At 31.0% G+C, this 26,294-nt stretch overlaps 1 protein-coding gene across 2 annotated transcripts in view; it reads right to left on the bottom strand.

Moving 5' to 3' along the window:
* Positions 1 to 25,056, bottom strand: part of MS3_00003295 (uncharacterized protein) — a gene marked incomplete at its 5' end in the record, with an annotated part of 34,199 nt that extends 9,143 nt beyond the window's left edge. The window contains 2 exons of one of the 2 annotated variants that reach the window (XM_051211047.1): positions 3,025 to 3,078; positions 21,629 to 25,056. In XM_051211047.1, coding sequence (XP_051071079.1) covers positions 3,026 to 3,078; positions 21,629 to 23,582 — 2,007 coding nt within the window. In that variant the 3' untranslated portion in view covers position 3,025. The remainder of the gene's footprint in view (positions 1 to 3,024; positions 3,079 to 21,628) is intronic. The other variant, XM_012945725.3, reaches the window with a different exon arrangement.
* Between the last annotated feature and the right edge of the window lie 1,238 nt (positions 25,057 to 26,294).

Raw genomic sequence — 26,294 nt, 5'->3', positions numbered from 1 at the left:
CTGATTTGTAAACAATATTAATTTGATATAGAATCAACTGACACCTTTATACCTTTTTCCATAACGCTTATTAACGTTTTTCTATGGTCTGGTAACCTTAGATAAGTGTTTTTAATGAAGTATAGGCCTAACATTATATGTTCTTTAGAATTTATGAAGTGTGAGATAAAAGATAAAGTTTGTGTATTTTCAGTCAAATAATTAAGAAGATTCTTTTTGCAGTTCGCACTTAAATACTTGACGCTCTTTTAACATGAATACATTTCGGCCGGAATGTTTTCAAAAAATGTGGTCAGAGAACCATAATTTGTAACAGCTTCAATAAATAATAATGTGCCCACCAGTGGGTAGTTGTGAGATTGATTTCATGATGTTCAATTGGAAATTGTAGGCAAGTGAGATAGGTCAAGTTGCAAGCAAGCCAGTTATTTGTTGTTAATACAAAATACAGACTACGGTAAATCTCAAATTTACTGAAATTGCAAATGAGGACTGACAGTCACTCTCTAACTTGTCTTCACTATCCAACCAGTAAATAGCTATTTTTATTTATGGTAATGAATATTTTTTGTCGTTATTGTAAGGATAAAATACATACAACTGCAAGCAGTTCATATCATCAGGTAATCAATCAGTTTTCCTCATTTCAATTAAAACTAGTTAAGATGAAGACTAACTGACTGAAGTGTTGGTGGTTGGCGGATAAAGTATAGAAATTTGACGACGCTCTTCCAAACCAGAGAAACTGACATATACTCATAATATATGACTTAAGTTATAACTTAGATGGACCAAACAGTCTGACATTTATCGATAAAAAAATTTTAAACAGCGAATCATTAAATAAGGCTTGTTTCATGAATATAATTTCCGTAATTTTTGAATCACACAGTTAGAAAACCCTCATCAGATAAAACAGAAAATAAGAAAGCATGCAAATTCAATGAAGCGGATGGTTATTAAGATTATTGCCAAAGCCATTTCATCACAGGAGATATAGATTATGCATAGTTCATTTTGAAAGGATTATGAATTAAGACAATATGCCAATCGAGTCGCTTGTGTAATCATTATTACAAAGATAATTTTAATCAGAGACTAAAATCATCCAGAAAACTTTTGAAAACTGAACGAGGCTGAATAGTGCTTTTCACCCTATTGTGGGACACCATAGTAAACTATATTTACTGTTGAATGTTGGATCATACTTTGAAACTATAGTTTTTAGGTAACCACACTACCATGAAACATATATTCCGTTTTATTGTCTATCGATATTTATTTGATCCCAACAATCTAATGGTGATATTTGCATAGACTGATTAAAATTCTGCAACAGTACACCACTGGTTTATTATTTTTATTGGACTTAATATTAGAGTCGGTTTAAATGTTATCTTTTTCTACTATATCGTCTTTACGGAGCTAGTAAATGAAATAATGCCAAAACCTACTTTGCGTTATGAACCATAACACACTTTTTAACAGTAATAAAGTGTAGTTAAATTTATTAATATGATTGTTTATTTCATTTACAATAATTATTTTTGACAATAAACTTTGTCTGTTATACGTGAGATCAACTGACTGGCTTAAATTAGGCAAAACAGAATAAGTTTTGTTAAGAAAATTTATTCCTTATTGTGACTGAACAACTTAAAGCAATACCATGTACAATATGTACGCTATGTTTACTAAATTAAAATGATAACTGATAATCTACTGAGATATGGAGATGGGATTTATTGGCGTCTGGTACCAAATTTTAAATACAAATATAGCTCTTTATTGAATCTCATTTAATTTTTGCGAAAAAAGTTAACCACAGTAAAAAAAACAAGCCAATTCTTCTTTATGGAGTCTCAGTCACTTACAAAAATGTTAATATCTTTTATAGCAAATGGTATAACTGTTACGCGAAGAAGATAGTCTTTCATGATTTTCAGACTTCAGTAACAGAGATATTTCGCGTATGTTTTATGGATTATGTCACGAAGAACAGTAACCATGCATTTGTCAAGTCTATTTGAATATAAAGGAATGTACAAACAGCACATCTAGAACATACCATGTTCTATCTTAGCCACTAGTGTGGTTGTTGAATTGTATTGAGATATTTTCTGGTGTATGGATATAAATTTACCAGATTGCTAGTGAAACAGTATGAAAATCCCTATACCGGTGAACAAGATTCTATCATTCATTTAAGGAATACATTACTGATATTCACTTATGGTGTATTTATTGCGAATGATCTGTTGTTCAAGTGAATATTTTAACTTGAGTTTCAAATCGATGATTAATTTTGTTGATCCATTCTAATAAATATTTCATAGTCCGAAGGTATTTTAGAATTTGTTTAGATTAAATGTATTCCAACAGTTTCGCTAGTTGGAAACTTACAATGAATCTCATAGTACTGTGTGGTTATTGTAAGTATGCTACAGAATTCTTAGTACCATACATTCATAATTATGACGTTGTAGTATGAAGCTGTACCATGTTACATAATAAACATGAATCCTTTAATATAGTCTAATTCTATTCGACCTAATAGTTTATTTCTAGTCAGCTTACTAATGCATAGGACAATTTGATGGTCAGACTGATTTAAAGTGTTTAGCTAGACATGGATAACCATCGTGAATGGCTACCACTGATGGACCTCAGAGTAAAAGAACATTCCTTCATTTTCTCTTAATTTTCAATGAAATTCTATTTTATAACTCCTTGGTGCATTTTATGTTCATATTTAAATAAATATTAATTACATTAGATGTATTATGGAGATCTTTGAATTTTTAATAGTTAACATCACGGACTCTAGTCTAGGTATAACTGTTTAAGCTTATATTTCGATGAATAATTTGCATTGAATGCAAAAACTAAAAGAGCTGTGAACAACGCAGTAATAACAAAACTTGAAGAGTAAAATGAATTCACTCAATTTCAAGGTTTCTTATCAGCTGCAAACAGCCTGAAGTTACAATGGTTAATATTATTATGAAACACAGTTTTACATACCTTAGTTGATGAATTTGAGATTGATGTTCGAAACGGGACAGAAAATCATAAGAACTGAGAGAAGACAAAAAATATGATATTAAGATTGATGAGTATATGTTGAAAAATAAGTCATATTATGAAGGGAGTGATGTCATAAACATTAACTGAAAGGCGAAATGAAAAAAGGGTGATTATTCAATCAAATTACTTAGTTGATGCGAGCTCAATACCATGATTGAATGTCAGTGGATCTCTCAAAATCATCAAATAAAACGTCTACATAATAGGTAAGTTAAGTCACTATAATTGTTTAACCATGGAAATAAGGGGGTTACAGGATTTTCTTTTTGTATATAAACGTCAAGTGTTTAATTAAATTAACCCCTGTCCAGTGGAGTAAAGCGGAATACATTGATAGTTAATATTTTTGAACAGCTTTGCGCTATTCACCTTAAGCCCACTGTTCATTATGATCAATAATTTTACATTTGAACAGTGTACTTCCCTTCGAGCCTGTTCAAAAAGCCTCGTAGATCCCATCGTTTTAGTCCCAGCTGTATAACTGCTACCACAAATACATGTAGATTTATAGATACAATTGAAGATGACTTCAGAAGAGTAAAGATCTATACTGATTGATCCAAAGAATATTTGGTAACATTTACCTAAACTGGTTGGGGTATGTAGGAATTTTTTAAAGTACCGCTTTAATCCTTCTGTCGGCTGTATCTGCAATTCTATCCCTTCCGAATTCAAGGTGAGTGAGTACAGGACGTTTTCGTTTCTTGTAAATCTGTAACATTTGAAAATTTCTTTTTCACACTTCATAATGAATTTTCTTCGAAATTCATTGTTTACAAGACACATTCAATATGTGCCAACGCTTCCAAAATTGTTTTTATTCTGATAAATATTCATCTAAATGGAATAAATGTTAGCCTTTTGCATGAATCTTTTGAATATCACACTCATTTACGCTTAAGTTCAAACTCACAGTAATACAGTGGAATTCACAAAAAGTACTTTTGCTTCTTTTTCTAGTGCATGCATAACAATTATGTAATTTAAACAATATTAAATTAAAAATAAAGAGTAAAATATTTCATTGCACATTTAATAAACAATTCTGGTTATGAAGTAAAATTTGGTAAATAACCACCGAAAATCAGGCTGAATTTGTAAGATCTTCTGTTCTAGTTTGAGATTATGTAGTAATATGGAGACACCAACTCACAGAAAATTGAAACACGAATTTGGAATTATCGAGAATAACATGGTGCATTTGTGCCCCTGTATCGAATTGAAATAAATAAATAATTCGACTTCAGTCACTTCTGATATACTCTAATCCTTGTACAATATTATTTAAAAAGTAACTGCTTCAGAGTTGACTTGGTTGACTCCAAGGCTTCCCAGAAGCACTTCAAGAAATCCATCTAATAGTTAGTCATCAGTGAGTACACGGTTATTAATTACTAAGGTTGTTTTGTGAAAATGTTTTCTTTTGTATTGATTCATGTGTATATATTGGTCTAGCTTATTCATTCATGATAGCTTTTTTCAAAGACTAAAAGTTAATTATTATTGAGTAATATAGTGTTTATCAGGCGTCAGGGAGGAGACCAGAGACAGTTATCACTGTTCTTGATCCATTTTTTTCGCTATGTGAAAAACACTGAGTGAACTACAAAAGACCATCTTAGCACTGAACAATAATATAAAATGATCTTTAAATATATAAAACTAAACATAAGTAAACGTTTATCGGTATATGTAGGTATGTGTGGTCTGAATTTATTAAAATCTCAAAATTTTTATGTCTACCGCACACAACTTCGATGAAATCAAATAAATATGATTTTGTTTATTTGACTGAATCAGATTTTTCAGATTAATCTAATCTATTTTTATTCATTAAGTGAAAATTAACACCCAATGTGTGTGATACGCATTACAGGGATCGATTACTTAATCAAATTAACAAATAGTACTATTAATAGTAATAAAAATAATACTGTGAGCGATAACGTGATTGATATGACATTGATCTGTGTTCTTTGAGCAATAAAAATGGTCTTTACAAAAGGATACAGAGTGTGTGTAAATCTATCTCAAACTAGTGAGTGGTGTCGTAATCTTATATCAAAACAATCTATCATTTAAAACGTTACTACTGAATACACTACTTATTTAGTGTAGACTTAAAGAGTATTGTGAAATATACTGTGATTAGCTTTATATAACTTAATGTTTGTTTTACGAGAAGTTAAGATGCTGAGTTGAATAATAAAATAAGAGGAAGTAAACAAACACAACACGAAAGAATTAACTACAGGAAAGAATGAAAAAGAAAAGAAATTGAAGAAAATTCTTGTAGAATTCATAAAAATGCCAAAATTTTGTTTTATACATAATCTGGATTTAATGTGCGATATAGTCATTTTTATGTTCTAATTGGTCATCTATCTCAAACAGTGAAGCTAGATGGAAATAGTAGAAGGTGATAAAATGTTAAGGAATTAGTGGTATTAAATAGGAATGGTAAAGGAAGACTACTTACTGTAAACCTAAGTAGGATGGTTAAGCTAAAATCTACGAAAAATAGCTAAAGCTAATGTTATATATTTGGAGACAGCAGTAGCCTCGTTTTGTCTTAGTTATTTAACAATAATGATAAATTATACAAACACGTACTTGTATCCGTCCAGGCTCATTCAGGTAGTTTAGTACAACAGTACAGTGTCTTCCAGTATTCTAGGAAATAATTAATACCTTCAGTATCGTCATTTGGTTTTGTGGTTCATTATGTCTTTGTACACAAAATTAGTGGACGGTCGATATTTCAGATTCATGTCTACATTATTGTATTTATATAATTAACACATATAAATCAGACAATTTTCTAACAACTGCGTTTCAGAGAATAAATCGGGTGACTAGCCAGAGGTATTAGGTATTTCGGTAATAAATAAATTTCGCAATCGACACAAAGAGTTATTGATTTTAGTTCAAGATGAGATTCCATCAGCAGTTAAGTGTAAATTTACATGCGTGATAATGCAGTAAGCTAGACTCTTAGAAGTGGTAATATCAGCAGATACCTTTAATGCTCAGGCTAATAGTTTAAGCAGAAGAGAAAGACATTTTGGTGAGACTTACAGTGTCCAGTCTTAACAAACAGATAACGGATACCGGTTGTTGCAAATATACCCATATAACCTATGTTTCTAGCAGCCACCAACTTGAAACGTTAAGAGAGATATCGTGTGACGTGTACAACCGCCAAAATCGATCAGGAAATGGACACATAAACGTGATCCCTACCAGATGAGGGAAAACCAAGATGTGGCATTGGTTCATGAAGCCATAGACTCTTCTACTGAGCTGCATAGGTAGGTTCAAACCCCCTGGTTGGGGTCCGCATGCTTATAGTAACCAGTGGTTGAAGATTTTAGGCGTCATGACTTATAATTTTTAGAAAGAGTTCAGATGGATTTATTCTTTATTTTCCGTCGGGTCCTGAGCTTGAAAAGTTTCTCATACTTTTCTTATGATCTCATGAAGTTAGTTTTTCTTCTTAAATCATATAATCTGTGTCTATTCCTTTTTACTACCATTGATACTGTTAGCACTTCGACTACCCTGGATTGACCATGAATCGATTCAAATATGTACTAAGTTCTGTATTGAGTATAACTGAATGACTTTTATGGAAGGTAAATCTGATGAAAAAGTTAGGAATATAACAGAATACCTATCAAAGGGACTAATAAACCACATACACAAGCGTTAATCTTCAATATATACCCTTAAAATTATCAGCTTTTTATTTAAAGCAATGAATTGCAAGTTAACAATCAACCATAAGGAATTTAAATATATATTCACATGAGAGATTTTGTGCTCACTAATCAGTGATTACTTTTTAGTTACATAAACTGATAAATCATTATTGATTTGCTATCTCAATAATCATTATTTGTATATCGATTTGACTGTGATTATACACAATTTTCTAAGATTATAGTGTTTATGTATTTAATTAGTAAATTTAAACCAAGTCATACCAGAGTGTTATGTAAATAATGGTCATTAAGAACAAATAAGATTATTTATACTATACAGATTAGCAAACGTTTGTAACTGGATGCCCTTTCGAACGGAAATATAATAGAGTTTAGTTTTGTATCGTAAGGAATGACTTTCTCATGAAACCATAATATCTGTTTACCAAAATCAACCCACCTCTTTTAAGAGAGTTCTTGTTTCTGGTTAATATCAGTCAGATGAGTATAGAAGAATTCAAGAATTATTGAGTAAATGTTTACTTATTAAATTTTAAGCCGCCTGTTATTATCCAGCCATGTTAATGGATTTCCAAGAATTAAATTGCATACAATGGATTGAAATACAACATATTCATTATTGAGATGAAAGTCCTGATTTTAACCGACAGGAATAGAAAGAGCTAACCGAATCTCAATAATTTTGTGTAGTTTAAGCTGTCCTAAATTTCAATGCAAATTAATTCTCTTGGTATAACACTGAGGTGAATGATTAGTTTATGAGGTTTTCATTATTTTTCTGTAAAAAATAATCATCTGTTCAGAAAATGGGTCAATACTAGAAACTCCCTCGTTACCAGCTACAAAAGTTTTTCGTTAGCTCAAAAGATCAGAATTTATCTCAAATTTACTTAGAATATATGATTTATTAAATTGAAATCTATAGTAATATATCGCATTATCTTAGACTGATTTTGTACCAATAACTAGAAATCGAAAATACAAAGTCACAATCATCATTTAATCTAAAATATTGAGAGGTAATAAAAGTGAGAATCGTTTAAACTAAAAAAATGCGAACAATAAACGCTTGGTTTACCTCAAAGAATAGTTGAACAATAAATTATAATATTTGAGTGAAGTGATATTTTCACAAACTCTTTTGATATACTACTCTATTTTAGAATAATCCATTTTTCAACATGGTGATTAGGTTTTAATTAACTATCTCGCATATATCCGATAAACTTCATTCTTAACAAGAAGTGAATTCATATAACAGTAATTATAATGGCATTATAAAGAAACACTTCGTCGTATTGATTATGTGTGAATAAGATAAGAATAGTTACCCATTTAAACTCAGTCATTATTCGATTATTCACAGTAAATTGTGAAAGGTATGTGCTATGGAAAGCTTATATTCAAAAATTGTATTCTAGTCAGCGAAAAAAATGTTTCCATTGTGTTCACAAATTAAAACTCAGATGGTGAAATAAACATGGTGTAATTTATATAGGTTATAGGAGAAAATTTTTCGAAGATAAGCCCAGATATTGATTAAGTCGATAGCATGTTGTTTATGTAGACAATAGTTAGTGTGATTACGACTTTAATGACCGAATTAAATTTCTAAGTTCTGTCTTCCACTCAAATGATGTACTAAGGAAGATAAGCTTGCACACAAATGAGAAATAGATTTTATTTAAGCAAGGCTGTCAACTATTGGACGGAAACAGCTTCATTCTAATAAAACAGATTATACTGAATCGTGTTACTTGAATTCAAGGACCTTGGTAACCAAACTTAGCTGATTGGTCCCCCAGTTTTACTCTCTAGACGTCTGTTTTACCACACACGTGCAACGTTATCTAAGAAAACAATTAAGTAGATTTGAATTATTTAAATAAATTCTCCTAAATTAAGCAATAAATAAAGATTATCAAGATCGCTAATCACTTTAGGATAAGAAAAATCCTTATTCTAAGTATTCGTATCTTGCCATTAGCTTTCATACACTCCATATCACAGTAGTATCTAACTGTTATTGTCTAATAACCTGGCATAAAATGTTCTTGTATAGATCATTCCTGATACCTGTTCAAAATAGTTAAACATACCAAATGATTAGTTAAAAAAAATATGCTAATTACTTTCTACTGTAGTGTAAATATTTTATCGAAATAAAGGAAGAAATTTGGAGTTCAGGTAAAGTCATTTGCTAGTAGACCGTCCTCTAACCTGGATGATTTAATTAAAAAACCTTCGATGTTGATATGAACAAAATCATTAGCGCCTAAGTTAAGAAGTGAGCTTCACATTATTACAATCATAAGGAGTCGGAAAAATGATAACTAGAATGGACTAACCCAATGTTTGCGTAATAATTTGAAACTCACTTCTTAACTTAGGCGCTAATGATTCTGTTCATATCAACATCGAAGGTTTTTTAATTAAGTCATCCAGATCACCGAAGACTTCACAATAGTTATTTTTCATTAGTCATTAGATTGTAATAGTTCAACAGATTCGATTTTAGGAAAATATGTTACAAAAATAGTTTGTAAGATGGATTAGTAAAAGACTTAATTTTGACAACGGAATCCGTCTCTGAGTGGCGTTATGTGAATAGACACTGTCAACAAAGACTAATGGATCATGGATTGCCAATTATCGAAACAAGGCTGTTGAAGAGAAATTTTTCGTTCTGAGAAAACACTTTATTGTTATATCTGTTTCATTCAACTTTAGGTATTTAATTTACGTTGATCTGTCATCAGAGATTTCGAAGACACAAGTATTTCTCAGAAACTTCATATTAAATAAAAGATCTTCAACACGTTAATTGCTTTAAGGTAAATGAGTTTTTATTCTCTAAACAGTAGACAAAAAAAAGAATCGAACAAAAGATCGACTCTCTTTCGGTCTAATTAACTCGTAAGCATATGTATACTTGACTACGTGGAAGGTATGACTGAATAGACTTAGTTTTCTATAAATATCTCGATTACATTTACCAGGAATCTCATGATCATTAATCTTTGGAATTGATTTAGATTGCATTAATATGTATGCAAATAAATATATTGAGTTGTACTATAAAATGGATAAACTTCTGCTAACATATACTAGATATCATATTCTGAAATGATTACATTATCAATGGCCTTGTCACCTGATAAGTAAAATCGAAGTGAAAATCACATGCAATACTTTATCTATGGTAATTAATTAAGGGTTAGACTAACTGTAAACAAATTTTCATTGAAATCTTGAGTTAAGTTAAAGTAATCAGTAGGCTATAGATGATTGTACAATTACAATAAAGGAAACCAACTATTTAGAAAATGTGTTTGGAAAATGGAGAAAACGAAAAACACTCAACAAAATGTACACAATATTATTCATACAAAAATATTCACTCTGTTCTTATGAAAACTTTCAAGGTCAAGGCGTGACATTCAAGTATTACATTTATATCATGAATGCATAATGATTAAATACAACATATATTCAAATAATACTGAACAGTACATTATTGTTTTTAAAGTGGTAAGAAACACTTCTTACAACCCATATTCATAAATAAACAAGATTATTTTTTCCGTATCTTCTTAGCATTAAATGTCATTGTTTAGGGTATATTTATATACATGTGTATCACAATCAGTCACAATCAATTGTAAATTCAAAAGAGAGGAATAAAGTATATAACTATGGTTTGGGTTACTTTCAGTTAGTAAATTATTATAGGGTATATTACAATGATGACTGATTACCATGAACTAGATCGGAATTGTTCTCTGGTTTTTATTAGTTTCCTCTTCTGATACTTTGTATTAACCCTCTGGGATCAAACTCTCAACTCGAAAGTATTCTGTAGTTGTAAAAATAATTTCGCTCTTTTATATTATTGTCTTTTGAACTAAACAGCTGCCAACAGTCAATGAACTCATTAATTTAAAGAGCTAAGTTTAACGACTTATCATTGTCGAAAGTTTAACGGTTGAACTGACTACTATTACTTCCTTAATTTCCATAAGTTACAAAAGTAAATGAAAACATCAAACTAAATCGCTAGTCGTCATGGAAATAAGGCCAATTTAAGGAGTTCTTTTATCATTGAGCCTTACACTTGAGAGAAAAAAATATTACTTTTTCTGATAAAATAACTTCCTGTATCTATTATAAGATAGAAGTTTGTGTTAACAGTGAGTTTAAAATATCGACCATGGAGACTAACGATAAGGTAATTCTACTAAATCCCTTAAAAATCAATTAAGTTTGAAAATAAAGTTAGTGACGCTTACACCAGTAATCTAAAAGCATAGTGGGCACTGTGAAGTGTTTGAGTTCCACGTCCTACTCCACAAAAAGCTGCGTCACTTCGTCAAAGAGTAGCACTATACTGGTAGTAAGCCGTTTAGTACTTCCTGACAATCTACCGATTCTCCAGCTGACAACAGTTTGCGATGTAACTTACTCTTAAATTATGTCGAATAAGCGCCAACCTGTAAACTAATTTGAACCACCCTTCCATCATTATTAAGTCACCTGATGATAAAACTACTTAATAAATATATTAGCAATTGGTAACTATTTAAAATCCCATAATACAAAACCAAAATCCTAAGGAAGTTTAGAACAGTTACTAAGTAACGCTTGGAGTACAGCATATTTGTTACTATTATTTTAGTGCTACGATTTAGTACACTTTTGAAAAACATAATAAAGTTTTTATAGCAACAATATCGGGTGATTTTGGAGTTACCGACCACAGAAGAATCCATTTTTATGTTTATTTTCATTTACTCATTACTGCTAGTAATTTACAAAACCCGAGATAAAGTGGATCATTTATCACGCAGTAGATTCTGGTAAATCAGATAAATTGATTATAAATTTCCAGCACATAAATTGGCTTAACAAATCTGTTTACACTGATGGCAATTGAAATGAATGTTCGACGAATTAGTCATCCTTTTATTCAAAAAATTTAAAATAAATCAGCTAAACAATATATATATATATATGTATATATATATATATATATATATATATATATATATATTCTGTTTTCAATGACTGAATTAACTAAATATTCAAGCTATGCTGAACATAGTCATTCGGACGACTAGATAGAAAATGATGTAATCATGCTGAGCTAGTATAAATCGTCAGAAAATAAGCGGTTCCAAATCCGTTCGTTCAGTTACTACTTTTTAAAGGATTTGATCATGTATGGATTCATGGAGAGTAGTTCAGGAGTCTCAAAATAAAGTGAAATGACTTTATGGTACTTTCTGATTTGTAGAGCTACTTTGACTGAGCTTAGTTCGAGGTAAAAAGTTTGCTCATATTAATTCGTGTGACATTTTCAATAAATTAGGGGTTAAAAATAGTCACTGTACTTGATGGATTACATTGATATGGTTAGTATAAAACCTCAAAGATGATATTATCTCAGAAAAGCAATATCATGAAAAGAAATCTATCGTTATATTTTGTACCACTGTACTACCTATAGAACTGTTAATAATTCCAGAAGAATACGTTTAAGAAAGGTTCAAAATACACCCAGATAATAAATGTTGTAACATCTTTAAACAGCTGAAGTTGAAAAGAATTCGGTCAACTGTGCAATGGTATTTGAACAAATATCCAATGAACTGCTTTTTACTTTTGTAAGTGCTTTTATATAGTATCCCTACCCTCTAAATAGGTTCTATCACATTAACTGAAAGTGAATAAGTTACAGCACAAATGGACAATTTTGACTGACTGGATATATATAAAAAAAGTAAGTTTTTCACTTTCTCCAATCTCTAATCATATACTTTCACATCATTGTATTACAGTTAAAGTGACCCTGACCATTCATCCGGCTATTTTTACCCGCATAAATTTTTATATATTTCCACATTGAAATATATGGTGGACAATCTATATGCTGGAAATATTTCGAAGGAAAATCTATTATTGAATTATTCATTAAGATAATAGATATAGACGTACATATGTTATGGATTATAAAAGCACTTATATTCATACTAAAAATACTACTGATCAAATACTTTTTTTCAGTAAAAGTAATGAAAATGTATTTATGACTTAGTCCCCTTTCCAATTAGCACTATTGATATTGTAATAATTAACAGGAATTTGCAGTGTTTTTAAATAAAGGGAGTTTGTTCAATCTTAAGCTCAACATTTTTTAAATGATAAGATTGTCATGTATGAGGATATTGACACGTTGATAAGATGATGGCATGCAGATAAAAGATGGGTAATTCAAAACAGTAAAATGTGATTTTGTGCAGAGTTTCACTCAAAGGAAATTGCATTTTGTCATTCATGTTACAAGTTAGATTTCAAATCCATGAAATATATAACCTAAGAAACTGACTCAATTCTATAGAGGGTATAATTGTACAATATGTAAGCGAATACCTAAGGTTTTGTAGAGTCACAAACAAGTATCTGGTTATATTTTCGAATTTTGTAGAAGCACCCGTTAATATGATAGACTTTATCTTTTGGATTGAGTAGTTTTTGAATCTTTTAGAAATTAAAAATTAGTATAGGGGTTGTGGAGATTATTAAGTTTTTGATTGAGATCATGAACCGATTGATGTTAGACCATCACAATTGAAAACCTGGAAGCACTGGACGGCCGTTTCGTCCTATTGTGGGACTCCTCAGCAGTGCGCATCCACGATCCCGCGAGCGGGATTCGAACCCAGGGCCTTCGGTCTCGCGCGCGAACGCTTAACCAACTGGACCACTGAGCCGGCATCCAATGGCGCGAGACCGAAGGCCCTGGGTTCGAATCCCGCTCGCGGGATCGTGGATGCGCACTGCTGAGGAGTCCCACAATAGGACGAAACGGCCGTCCAGTGCTTCCAGGTTTTCAATTGTGATGGTCTAACATCAATCGGTTCATGATCTCAATCAAAAATTAAAAATTATTTAGAAATATCTAAATGACCCACACCTTGAAACTAAACAGACCTAAATAAACTCTTTAATTAAGTAAACGGAATTTGCTGATAAACTCAATTATTGTGTCATAATAGACTTCCCATATATGGAAGTTCATTGAATTCATAAATTCATGAGAATGAATTTGCGGATACGATTTCTAGCCAGCCGAGTTAACTGCAAAATGTTGACTGAATGTGTAAGATGGTGGTTGGAGGTAGTCAAAAGGAAACCCTGGATTGTGGTTTCGTGTTGTTTGGCACTCATCAGCAAAGTGATGCTGACTGACGGATTTCTTTCCGTGTCACCCAACTCTGCAGTCAGGGATGTTGCCACTGAGCTATGCGGACCGCAACTGACCTAGGTTCAGTGTTTCCTGTTGACTACCTCCAACCACCATCTTATGTCAACATAGCGCACTCAATGTCGAGTCACCTAGATTGGTGGCCACATTGCGACTTGGTCGATAGGATTCTATCTGTACTAAGAAGGTTCTGATACATATGAAATTGATCACAACCCAGTGATCAATCAGTTGTGAGTTGAATGTGTATTTAATGAGGAAGTTAGTAAATTAACTAGTCGAAACCATTTTGAGATCAAAATTCTTGATCACAATCTGTTGAAACAGATGGTTTGTAGGAAGGAGCATAACGTAAGAATTACTATGTTATGACTTAGAAAAAAATAATGAAATAGTTTAGAAGAAACACACGCTATAGGTTAGTTAACTCTGGTGAATACACACACAAAAGTAATATATACATATATTTCGTAAACTTCCAAAATCATTTTTTAAGCCTTTATTAATCCGAAGAAGACTAGATAAGTTTGCTGGAGGAAACGTTGGAATTACTAGAATTTCAATCGCTGAGATTATTTCAAATATTATTTTCCCATATAATATTTTAAACATTTATGCTGTAAGTATGTTAAAATAGGTATGCAAATTTCACAACTGTCCATATATTAACTCTCAAGTAATATCTAGGCAAAACATCAGTCTCGCTTTGTATAACAGTCATATAGATACGCTTAACATGATAACATAACTAATAATATAGTGTATAAATTATCATTATAACGTTCTGCTACAATTTGTTTGATAAGTTTTCTACACCAATTGGATTGGCGATGATTCTATGAAAACAAAAAGATGGGTCAAGATTTTGACAACTGAATGAAAGAGTATACTTATGAAATTATGACTTTAGAACAACCAAACCTCACAACATAATTATTTTCATTTACTTATGACAAAATATATTTGACATTCTGGACATTAACTACGTTCTGAACACATGTACTGAACAGAGTCGATAAATTCTCATTGAAACTCCACAGTTATAAATTCGAGTTATGTTTCCAAAAATATTGCTACTTCGAAGTAGAGTAAATCTTCTAGAAAAAACAATGTATTTGTTTAGGAATTTTATCAAAATGAACTTGTTAACAAAGTTATGGTCAATATTTCCTGTCAAAACGGATGTGTTCACAAGTCAATAGAGGTTGTGACATTGATCATCAGAATAGATACAGATAACATGGATTGAAAGAAGTAGTAATGTAATTACAAAACAGATCAAATATTCGACTGACTGTGTGTCTAGAATGGTGAGCACTATGCAAGAAACAGTGGTGTGTTGAGTGTCACTTACAACTGTCATCAATTTGGAAGACGAGAAATAATACTGACAATAATAATGAAAATAATAACAATGAATATCAGCATAGAGTTGTGGTGATTGTTGAGTTTTATTGACATCGTGTGTAATGGGAAGCATATAATTATTCCGTAATATCTCCCTGTAGGTTTATGCATAATGAGATCTATAAAGAGTGCTTTCAATTTTCCAGAGCTATCGATCAAATGTCTATTCACATAATACATATTTTCTAAAGTAAATTCAGCCAAATTTATGAATTATTGTATTCAAAGTTAGCTATGATAGAAAAGAATGAAATTTCAGGTATTAATTATTCAGAGTGATATTTTAAAAACTTCGATATTTCTGGGAACTGAGGTTTATTTGGTACACTAGACTAACAGTGAAATAGTGAACTTCATATTCTAACGTTATTTACCTGTATTGTGGAGGTCTATCACTTTTACGTGATTAACAATCTTGTCATCAAAGTTTATGAGTCGTTACCCGCTAAGGAAAGAACAATCTAGTTGAAGACTCTTTAATAATAGCCTAGATAAAGTGTGATATATCAAAAGTTATGGTTAAGTTTAACAATCATTTATCAAGCTGCCATTAACGCGGTCAGTTAGCACTCTGACAAAGCATTTTGATCCTGTTTTTGGATGGGTTAAAACAGATCCCAATAGCATTTAATATGCAATCCAAATGAATAGGCTGATGTATGGCAAGTTATAAGGAATTTGCTAAATTAATTTGTTATTCAACAGCCTTTTTTGAGCGTAAAACATTTTCCGTTCTGTTCATGTAAAAATGAAGTTTAAATTTTTCAAATTAATCAACCTGGTTAAGTATATTGTGATGGTGGTTACTTTAAACAATTACTACCGCTTATGCATATCAATCGACAACAATTGCAAGATTTATTACTCATATCACACTTTTTAATTACATGTATTCCAATATAATGCGAAGTGTAGTACGTCATAACAAGCCTAGTCATTTTCGAGTTTAGCCATGAATTTCCCAACGAAACTATGTAGTTTGAAGTTAATTTTACCATATCTGTCGAAAGACTTGCCCTATATATATAGCTTTGCGATAATTTAAAAGCTAATTGAAATCTCAAAGGAAATTCATGTAACTCTCCAAATTATTAAATATACTCATTGATTACAATATTAATTTTCTACGCTATGGGTAGTAGAGTATTAGAAAGAAATAATTTCGCCTTAAAAAGTCGAAACTCGAATACTTATGAAGATTTTAGAGTTCGATACCACAACATAATGGAATCAAATTACGTTTAAGGATTATCGAACTCATGATTTACGTTGTCAACTTAGTGGTTTTCCGAATTTGTTATGTTACTTCATTGTTGGTGGGGAGCTAAAACAATATCTGTAGTTGTTCGAACAAAAGCTCAAATATTGACCTACCAATTGTGTGTCTATTTAAATGAACAGTGTTTGCTGAAAGGTCACTTGATAGACATATTGGAAATGTTAATATATGGATAATTTTTCGCTGACATGTGATAAAAATGAAAAGGCAAAAACTTATCAGGAGTGACAGCTACAACTTAATACCGATCAAATATGTAGTCAAGTCGCAGTACGTTGTCTGTTCGTCATTAATCGAAATGATTTATTTCTATTTGAAAAAATTTACCTTACACTAACTATAAATCAGTCCTTGTTTGATATCATTCTTGTATTTAAGTGGTTGTATAATATTCTCAATTCCAATTTCGTCTAGCTGGAAGGTCACGAACAAGAACAAAAGGATATGTCTACTATTTCTCTACGTATTAATAACTCCGAAAATGACAGTTGTTACTGACGAGAACTTTAAACAAACTAATCAATTTTATTCAAATCTCTTGAAAACAAATTTCTATAGCTACAAACATTAAATGGAAAATTTTAATTAATGGGACATAATATAATTGTTCTCAACAGTTCATACTGAAGGGACGCACATAGAATATTTTTTGTTATTACATCCTATACCAATTATTTTTATGATTTTATAATGATTTCTGCAAAACTAATAAGTTAATTCATTTACATCAGAATAATTATTTATGCATTTAATTAAAGTGCAAGGTACACTTGATTCAACGTATGTGTACTTTTATTGAATATTCATAAATACATAAAGGTCAAGTGAATATGTATACGGACACGACAAAACTTCCATCTTTAAAATATTACTTGTACTTGACATTGCTATAATAAAAGTACTATTGAAATACGGATTTTTCTTTAAACAAAATAATTCAGTAGAGTTTCAATTTTTTACGATTTACATCACAATGGTATTATATCTGAACTGTCTTACCAAGTTATCCTCCATAAAATTACTCTTATTGGCACATAGGCTTGATCAACAATCTGCATAATGAAGATTTTATGATAGCCGAATTTAAAAGTTTGTATATTACTGAATTACGAAAGCCTAAACAAGATTGTACTGACAGTTAACATTTGTTTGCTTACTTTGTGTAATAGAAGTTAATAATGTTGCATGTTATGAATTCAAATAGCTTAGACAGATATTATTGACAAAAAGTTCATCAGATTATGCATTTGTCAAGTACACTATTTATTATTTCAAAATATGCTTATTTGACTATTTAACCAAACAAACGATTTCACACAGCTGTTAACATTAAACATAGTTTAAGCAGTTATACCTCCTCATTTTAGGATTTCAGAGTGGTAGGTACTTATATTACATTTTATTTATAAAAGTTAAAATACCCTAATTGCGCAACCCTAACAAAACTGACTCTTTGTATTACCACGTATGTTAACATTAATATCATATAGTTATTTGCTATTAAAATCTTGTAATTATAGAATCACAAACCTGTGCTTTTAGGTAGTCAATCGTCTAGTTTAAATCACTAAACTAGCTCAGAGAGTAAAACGTCACCATAATAGATTTTGAACGATTTTTAATGTCATTACATCTAGTAATATAGGTGTGAAAGACAATTGTAGGTAATCGAGAGTGAGAAACACTGTTGTCAACTTCCACTATCGCTGCATTCTGCATTGAGTACCCCGACAAAGTACAACTAATGAAGAGTTTTCTCTCGGGCTAAAAATTAACATTGCCAACAGGACTCCCATTGGTTGAGAGATTAACCTAAATTATTGTATAATATCAGTAGGGGTTTTGTGGATATTATAGTAATTTTAATATTTGTGATCATGAGTCAATTGAAGCTAGACCACCAAGGAAAACCTGAAAGCACTGAACGGCCGTTTCGTCCGATTGTTGGACTTCTACAGAATTTTACGGATAAGTTAAAGTGAGACATTAGCACCGTTGGATACCGGCCGCCTCAGTGGTCTAGAGGTAGATCCTGTGTTTCAACCTCACGAGGCGGGATGGCGGATGCACACTGCTGAGGACACCCACAATAGGACGAAACGGTTATCCTGTGCTTCCAGGTTTTCCATGGTGGTCTAGCTTCGATTGACTCATGATTTCAATTATTAAAATTATTATATAATAGTATTATTCTATGAAATCTTAGCTTGAAATAAAACAATTATTCGGTATTTTCTAAATGCCGACGGTTGTTTAATAAACTGACATTAAAATTTTTATAAGGATGCACAAATATTTTTGATGAAGTAATTATAATTAAAGTTAGGCTCAAAGAAAAAGTGTTTATTTATTTCTATGGTATTTTGCAGTAAGCAATGCGGCATGAAACAAGAAAGATTAGTTTAACAAAGAGATCGCTTTTCGGCGAATTCATTTTCAAGGTTGTACAATCGCAAATATATACTTATTTTTCAGGTTGATAATAATTACGATAATAGTGATAATAGAGTTCTAATAAGCATAGTAACAGTGAGGCCGAATAAACAAAAGTATCAAAACATTGTTTTTATCAGGGAAACTAACAATAGTTTCGTTGTTAAGGTCTTCTATATTCATCATGAAGATAAACAGGGAAACTATAATCGGGAAAGGATTCTACCTCACTGTTACTATGCTTAATAGAATTCTATTACCACTATTATTGTAATTATTATCAACCTGAAAAATAATTATATATTTGAGATTGTACGACTTTGAAAATGAATCCGCTGGAAAGTAAACTCTTCATGGAACCAATCTTTCTTATTTCATTTATAACTAGTCTCAAACTAACTTAACACCATTATCTTCTCCACCTTGAAATTTATTTAAATATTACTTTTTGTTTGATAACAAATGGACATTAAGATATTTGTTTAAAAATTATTTCATGGTAACTAACTTTCATGTCCGTTTGCACATTCATGATCTTACTTTGACTAGCAAATCAGTGACGAAGATTGTTAGAAAGTGTTCATTATGTTCAGAACTAGTAATTAGAACTAATCCCACTTGGTTACTTTTTAATGTGTGACAACATGATTTAAGTATTCTCGTTATCTTAATATCGCAATCTTTAAAGGCTGAAAACGCAAAGCCATAAAATATTGTTCAATATGTTTGATCCATATTGTACAATATATCAATGTTTAGATTAGTGTCACTGCTTGGAGTCGTAATAAAAATTCTGTAAATTCTTTAAATAGTTTATCACACTAGTCTGTTTTATATTTTTGTCTGCTAACTAGAATGACACATTTTTTAGAAGGCTAAAATCCAGAAAATTATTAACTTTATTTTTTGTATTATGTATAAGAAACAAATTACAGTTAATTGAATCATAGGCAAACTCAACAGCAATTTTTAAATTCATTAATTATAAATAGAAAACGAATTCATAAAAATTCTTAAATCCGTGCTCAGTAAACTAACGAATCAGCATAATCGAATTAAGTGTAATATGAACAAATTAGAAAATTGTAATAATACTAGTATTCATATTATAACAAAGGAAAACGTTGGATTTATCATGATGGAAACATGTTGTAAACATTTCACATTTTCTGTTTGTATCTATAGTAACACATCACGACGAACTAATGGTAACACCATAATCATTAAAAGTCAGCATTATAGAGCAAACTGAACTCTATATAAATAAAGTCTTGTTGATTTCGATAAGACGTGTTTAGATAAGCAAGAGATCGTTACTCACGAAATGAAGCTGTTTTCTTTCTCGACTGATGTTAGATTCTACCTTAAATAAATAATAGTACCTAATTACAAAAACAGTAACGAATGATTGACAATGCAATTAAAAGATGAGGCGGACACAATAATTAAGATTCAAAAAATAAATTGAAACGGACAGTTACGGGTTTGGCAGATAACAAAATATCTTACAAGAAAATTTAGAAATTTTTGATGGAAATTTGGGTGTAAATAATAGTTATTTAAGAATTAAGAGAAGAACATTGGAGTTATGTAAAAGTAAGAAGGCGAAACAATTTTTAGAAATTTTAGCCATCAAAGAGGAGTTGGAATAATAAGTCATTTGTAACTTGCAATAATATTGGTTTTGTTAATATTCGAGACGGAGAAAGCAGTAATACAAATTTCTCCTGCAAGCAAATGTACGTACAGAATATGTACGTAAACAAATGCGATAAATCTAGTGAAATACATTGGATCACTTCGAAAACTTCATTTGTGTCATCCTTATACCCTCTATAGAATAAATCAATAAGTATATAGCTTTTAATGGACATTACATGTTTAATCAGCCAAGAAGAATGATTCTTGGAAATTCTTGGGATGAATTGCTAATTTATGCTTCGAATATAACTAGCTCCACAAAAACAGTTGAATTGCTAGGTACAATAAGGATGAGCCGTACTCGTGAAACGTGTGAGTACAGAACGTTTCAGAAAAGTGCATAGTTTGTCCGGAGTAAACATTTTTTGAGGGCTTTTGGAATACTTTTATGTTATTATATTACTAAAATCGTGAGCTATATCGTACAGGTTAGAAGCAAAATTCAGAAAAATGTTGTTTCTTTAAACTTTGTGTAATGACTGAAGATCAGATACCTTTTGTAGGTGCATGTAACTTTTAAGAGGTCAGGTGTCATTGGATATATTTCAGAATACTGGATTATAAAGTTTACCATATAGTGATCATTGAGTAACGGTGGGTAACACGTGATCTTGAAGTGTGACAATATTTATATTCAAATTTACTATAAATGATTTACCAAATTAAATTTAAAAAGTACAGTTTGCATAAACAGAATAGTTTAAGAATAACAAGTTATTTGTTTCGGCTTACTTTCTGAAATTCTACTTCCTACTTCTGGACTAACACTAAATGATCGAAAAGATTCTGGATTATTTTGGTGATAAGAATATTTTGTTTGTAGGGATGGTTGACTTTGATCAGCTTGAAAATAACGCCGTGAAGTATATAAAGTCTGGTTATTTGGATAATAAGTCGGAGAGTAGTTGTCGAAGATACTGCGGTTAGCAACAATTTTATCACTATTATTACTGCTAATGCGGTGATCATCATTGACGTACTCAGAGTGAATTAACGGAGGTGAAGAACCGATTTCATTTGGTAATGAATTTAAAGACGATGAATTTCTTTTGTACGAAGCTAACGTGCTATTTGATAGATATGAATTCGGCTTCAAAACATCTGGCATTCTGTTTATTTTCTTACTGATTGTTTTGTTCGTAAAATCGGAATCATGATAAGTAGTATCAGTGTTATCGATCAAGGTGCTAGCATCATAAATATTATTGAATGAAAGAATACGTTCATGATTTATTGCATGAGGAAAATATCTTTGATAATTTGTTTGTATAATTTGTGGTCGACGTGTAATATAATATTTTCTACCATATTTATGATGTTCCTCATCATTTTGTTCCATGTTTACATCATCAATATTCTGTCTTGAATGGAATGAAGGTTTAGCATTAATTGGTCTAGGTGAAAAATGGTCATTTTTATTCAAATATCTAGTCGCGTTATTACTTCCGATGCCACCCGATGACGATAATGTCGTTAGTGAACCCTGTAAATTTTGCGAAGTTACTGCGGTCATTGGTGTTTGTGTTCCAGTTGTTGTTCCATTATCTGATGGACGGTATTTATTACTTATATTATTATTCGAAATTTTCGAATCTAAATATTTTGGTTTAGATGTTATATATTCATTGTGATAATCATCACTGTTGTAAAGTGTTTCATTAGATAACATTTTATTATTGGATGACAGTAACCATGATGGACGATAATTTAGTAATGGTCGATATGGAGATGTGGAGGAACTACGCTTAAATAATGTATCGTAATTACTCTTTCGCGTATATAAAGGTGAATACATATTATTTTTATTGTCATTGAAATTAGTTGTACAAGGTGAATTACTGTTTGCCAGATATATCTCATTATTACTGTTATTATGCAGTGATGGTTTCATCAACGTGGATGAATCAGCCTTCATCATTTTCCCAGGCGGATTGTTTGCTAATTTATCAGTGTCTTCATTGTTTATAGTTTGTATTGATGTTGAAATGTTATTATAATTGTTACCGATATTATTAACATAGTTGTGGTTAGAGAAAGAAGTAGGAGTATAACTGTATCGTTTATTCTTCCAAGAAGAGTATTCACCTCCATTTGAATGAGGAAGCATAGTGGATAAATTGTCATTTTCGCCATTAGTGAAAATTTTATTCTGATTATTTCCCTTAGTATTCGTATTAGTAGTAACAATATTGGTAGTAATGCTATTACTATTAGAATCATCAATAACTTCGTTATTAGGATTTATTTTCGGCTTCAGATTTTGAGACAATAATTTAATTGCTGCCGAAATACCCGGTTGTGTTCTGCGATTAACTGAAAGGTAGACTTCATCGAACTTCTTGGTTTTCGGAGTTTGAAAATTTAGTTCATTTTTATTACTGATTTGAATGTCGTTACAATCCTGTGTATTGATGCTATTCAACATGCTCATTTCATCATTATTTTTTATGGAACCCAGTTTATATAACCTCCGTAAATAGGAAGTTGGTAGCGGAGTAGAAGCAGATTTATTTGAATCCCAATTATTTTGCTGATATACTTGTGTGGAAGATGCATTATGTTGATTACGATGTATAACTTTTGGCGATGATTGTGTACCGCAGCCATTCCGGTGAGAGGATGAACTTGTTGAGACATTATTTATAGGATTCGTACAATTACAACTATTGTTGTGGGATGGATACATGAAGTATGCTCAAGATGGACAATATTCATAAACTGTCAGACAGAATTTCGTAGGAAAATCATAGATTTGATAATTTTTCACTGTTCAAACCTAAGAAGTCAATCACGGTAAAATGTGCTTATTTTCACGCGGTAAAATACGATTTTGTAGATGGAATGTTTTATACTCACACTTCATTTTGCAAAATTTCCTTCAACCAATCACAAACAATTAATAGGTTTGAGAGATGTATTCTAACAAATCAAATTTATTCAGAGTTATAATTTGATTGGTAAGTTTTCTACACCAATTGGATTGGCGATGATTCTATGAAAACAAAAAGATGGGTCAAGATTTTGACAACTGAATGAAAGAGTATACTTATGAAATTATGACTTTAGAACAACCAAACCTCACAACATAATTATTTTCATTTACTTATGACAAAATATATTTGACATTCTGGACATTAACTACGTTCTGAACACATGTACTGAACAGAGTCGATAAATTCTCATTGAAACTCCACAGTTATAAATTCGAGTTATGTTTCCAAAAATATTGCTACTTCGAAGTAGAGTAAATCTTCTAGAAAAAACAATGTATTTGTTTAGGAATTTTATCAAAATGAACTTGTTAACAAAGTTATGGTCAATATTTCCTGTCAAAACGGATGTGTTCACAAGTCAATAGAGGTTGTGACATTGATCATCAGAATAGATACAGATAACATGGATTGAAAGAAGTAGTAATGTAATTACAAAACAGATCAAATATTCGACTGACTGTGTGTCTAGAATGGTGAGCACTATGCAAGAAACAGTGGTGTGTTGAGTGTCACTTACAACTGTCATCAATTTGGAAGACGAGAAATAATACTGACAATAATAATGAAAATAATAACAATGAATATCAGCATAGAGTTGTGGTGATTGTTGAGTTTTATTGACATCGTGTGTAATGGGAAGCATATAATTATTCCGTAATATCTCCCTGTAGGTTTATGCATAATGAGATCTATAAAGAGTGCTTTCAATTTTCCAGAGCTATCGATCAAATGTCTATTCACATAATACATATTTTCTAAAGTAAATTCAGCCAAATTTATGAATTATTGTATTCAAAGTTAGCTATGATAGAAAAGAATGAAATTTCAGGTATTAATTATTCAGAGTGATATTTTAAAAACTTCGATATTTCTGGGAACTGAGGTTTATTTGGTACACTAGACTAACAGTGAAATAGTGAACTTCATATTCTAACGTTATTTACCTGTATTGTGGAGGTCTATCACTTTTACGTGATTAACAATCTTGTCATCAAAGTTTATCTTTCTGTTGGTCAATTCAAAAATGTGTAGTAATTGTATTTCAGTTTCAATTTAAAATGTTCTCACCCTACTGCTACGTGTGCAACTAAAAACATTTGTTAAGACGATTGTATTTCACCATTGTAAACATAAGATGACGTAAATATGAAAGGAACTAGTTAGATGCAAAGGAATTTCCCATTCATATTCACGTGTTTCACAGAAACTATGCAGTTATGTAAAAGGAATTTATGGTAAAATTTTTGAAGAATATTGAATAAGTAAGGACGAAATTATAGACTCAACTGTGAAAACAGATTTCTTGTATTTAACGTTTATAAGAAAATTCACTGACCTATGAATTATATTAGGAGTGATAAAGAGAAATTATATCCAACTTATTTGTGACGCATGATAAGCTTAAGTGAAAGTTTGTTGGTTGATGTAGAATTATTTAAAATTATGATCGATGTCACCGTAGACTGGTTGAAAAATTCATTCACGGATATAAGTATGTAATCAGTGAATCATGATCAGTATAGGAAAAAATGAAACTGATTTGGAAATGTGAATATAATAAAAGGAATCTGAATAATAAAACAGGTAAGAAATTCAATTTCCTCACTGTTCTATTTCTTCAGTACTTAAAACTTGAGAGAAAATAGGTTATGTAAAAAAGATTCTTGATAAAAGAGCCACAATGTCAATCAGACTAACCGGAAAATTTCTGTACAAACTACTGATATGGAATAAAGTCCTTTCATGTATATTGACAGAATAATGTCATAATTCACAAAGTCGACTATTTTAATTCATCAACCAGAGTTCCTACCAAAGGTAAGGTAAATTTCATAAACAATGCAAATATCTTTCAGTAAAAAGAAACATATAATCGTGCTAATCGTTGAATCATTCTCGATTATCAGGGAAAGAAAGAGTAACTATCTTTCTTTTGGCTAGTTGCTCCTGGAACAGTTCAACGGTTACGTTTAGTAGTCTTACGGTAAAATGTCTTCGCATAGTGTGGGAAACAATTTTTGCTACACTCTAGATCATTAAATAAGGCAATCTAAACAAAATTTCATTAATCTTGAGGCACAGCAGCAAAAAAGAAAGTAATGCAATATATCTCGGTATCTGATGGGTGTTTTTCAAAGTTGTCAAAAGAATTCACTCTCACTTTTTGTTTATAAGGTTTATTTCGGGCGAAACAGTCGAGTAATAAAAAATGTTTTGTTTCTCTGAGTGAAAATTGCACATCTTGTTTATTCTGTACTTTTATTTGGATTGTACACGGGAGACTTTATCGATAAAAGTAACCAGTGGCCTTTTTTTTCAAACAATGTAGATTTGCTTCCTAGAAAGCTTGTAGATTAGAAATGAGGTTTAATATCATAGCTTTATATATTTCAATTAATACAGAC

Source organism: Schistosoma haematobium, chromosome ZW (genome assembly GCF_000699445.3).
Source record: "Schistosoma haematobium chromosome ZW, whole genome shotgun sequence".
Classification (NCBI taxonomy): domain Eukaryota; kingdom Metazoa; phylum Platyhelminthes; class Trematoda; order Strigeidida; family Schistosomatidae; genus Schistosoma; species Schistosoma haematobium.
The sequence above is the reverse complement of the archived record's forward strand: the minus strand, read 5'-3'. Positions and strand labels throughout refer to the sequence as shown.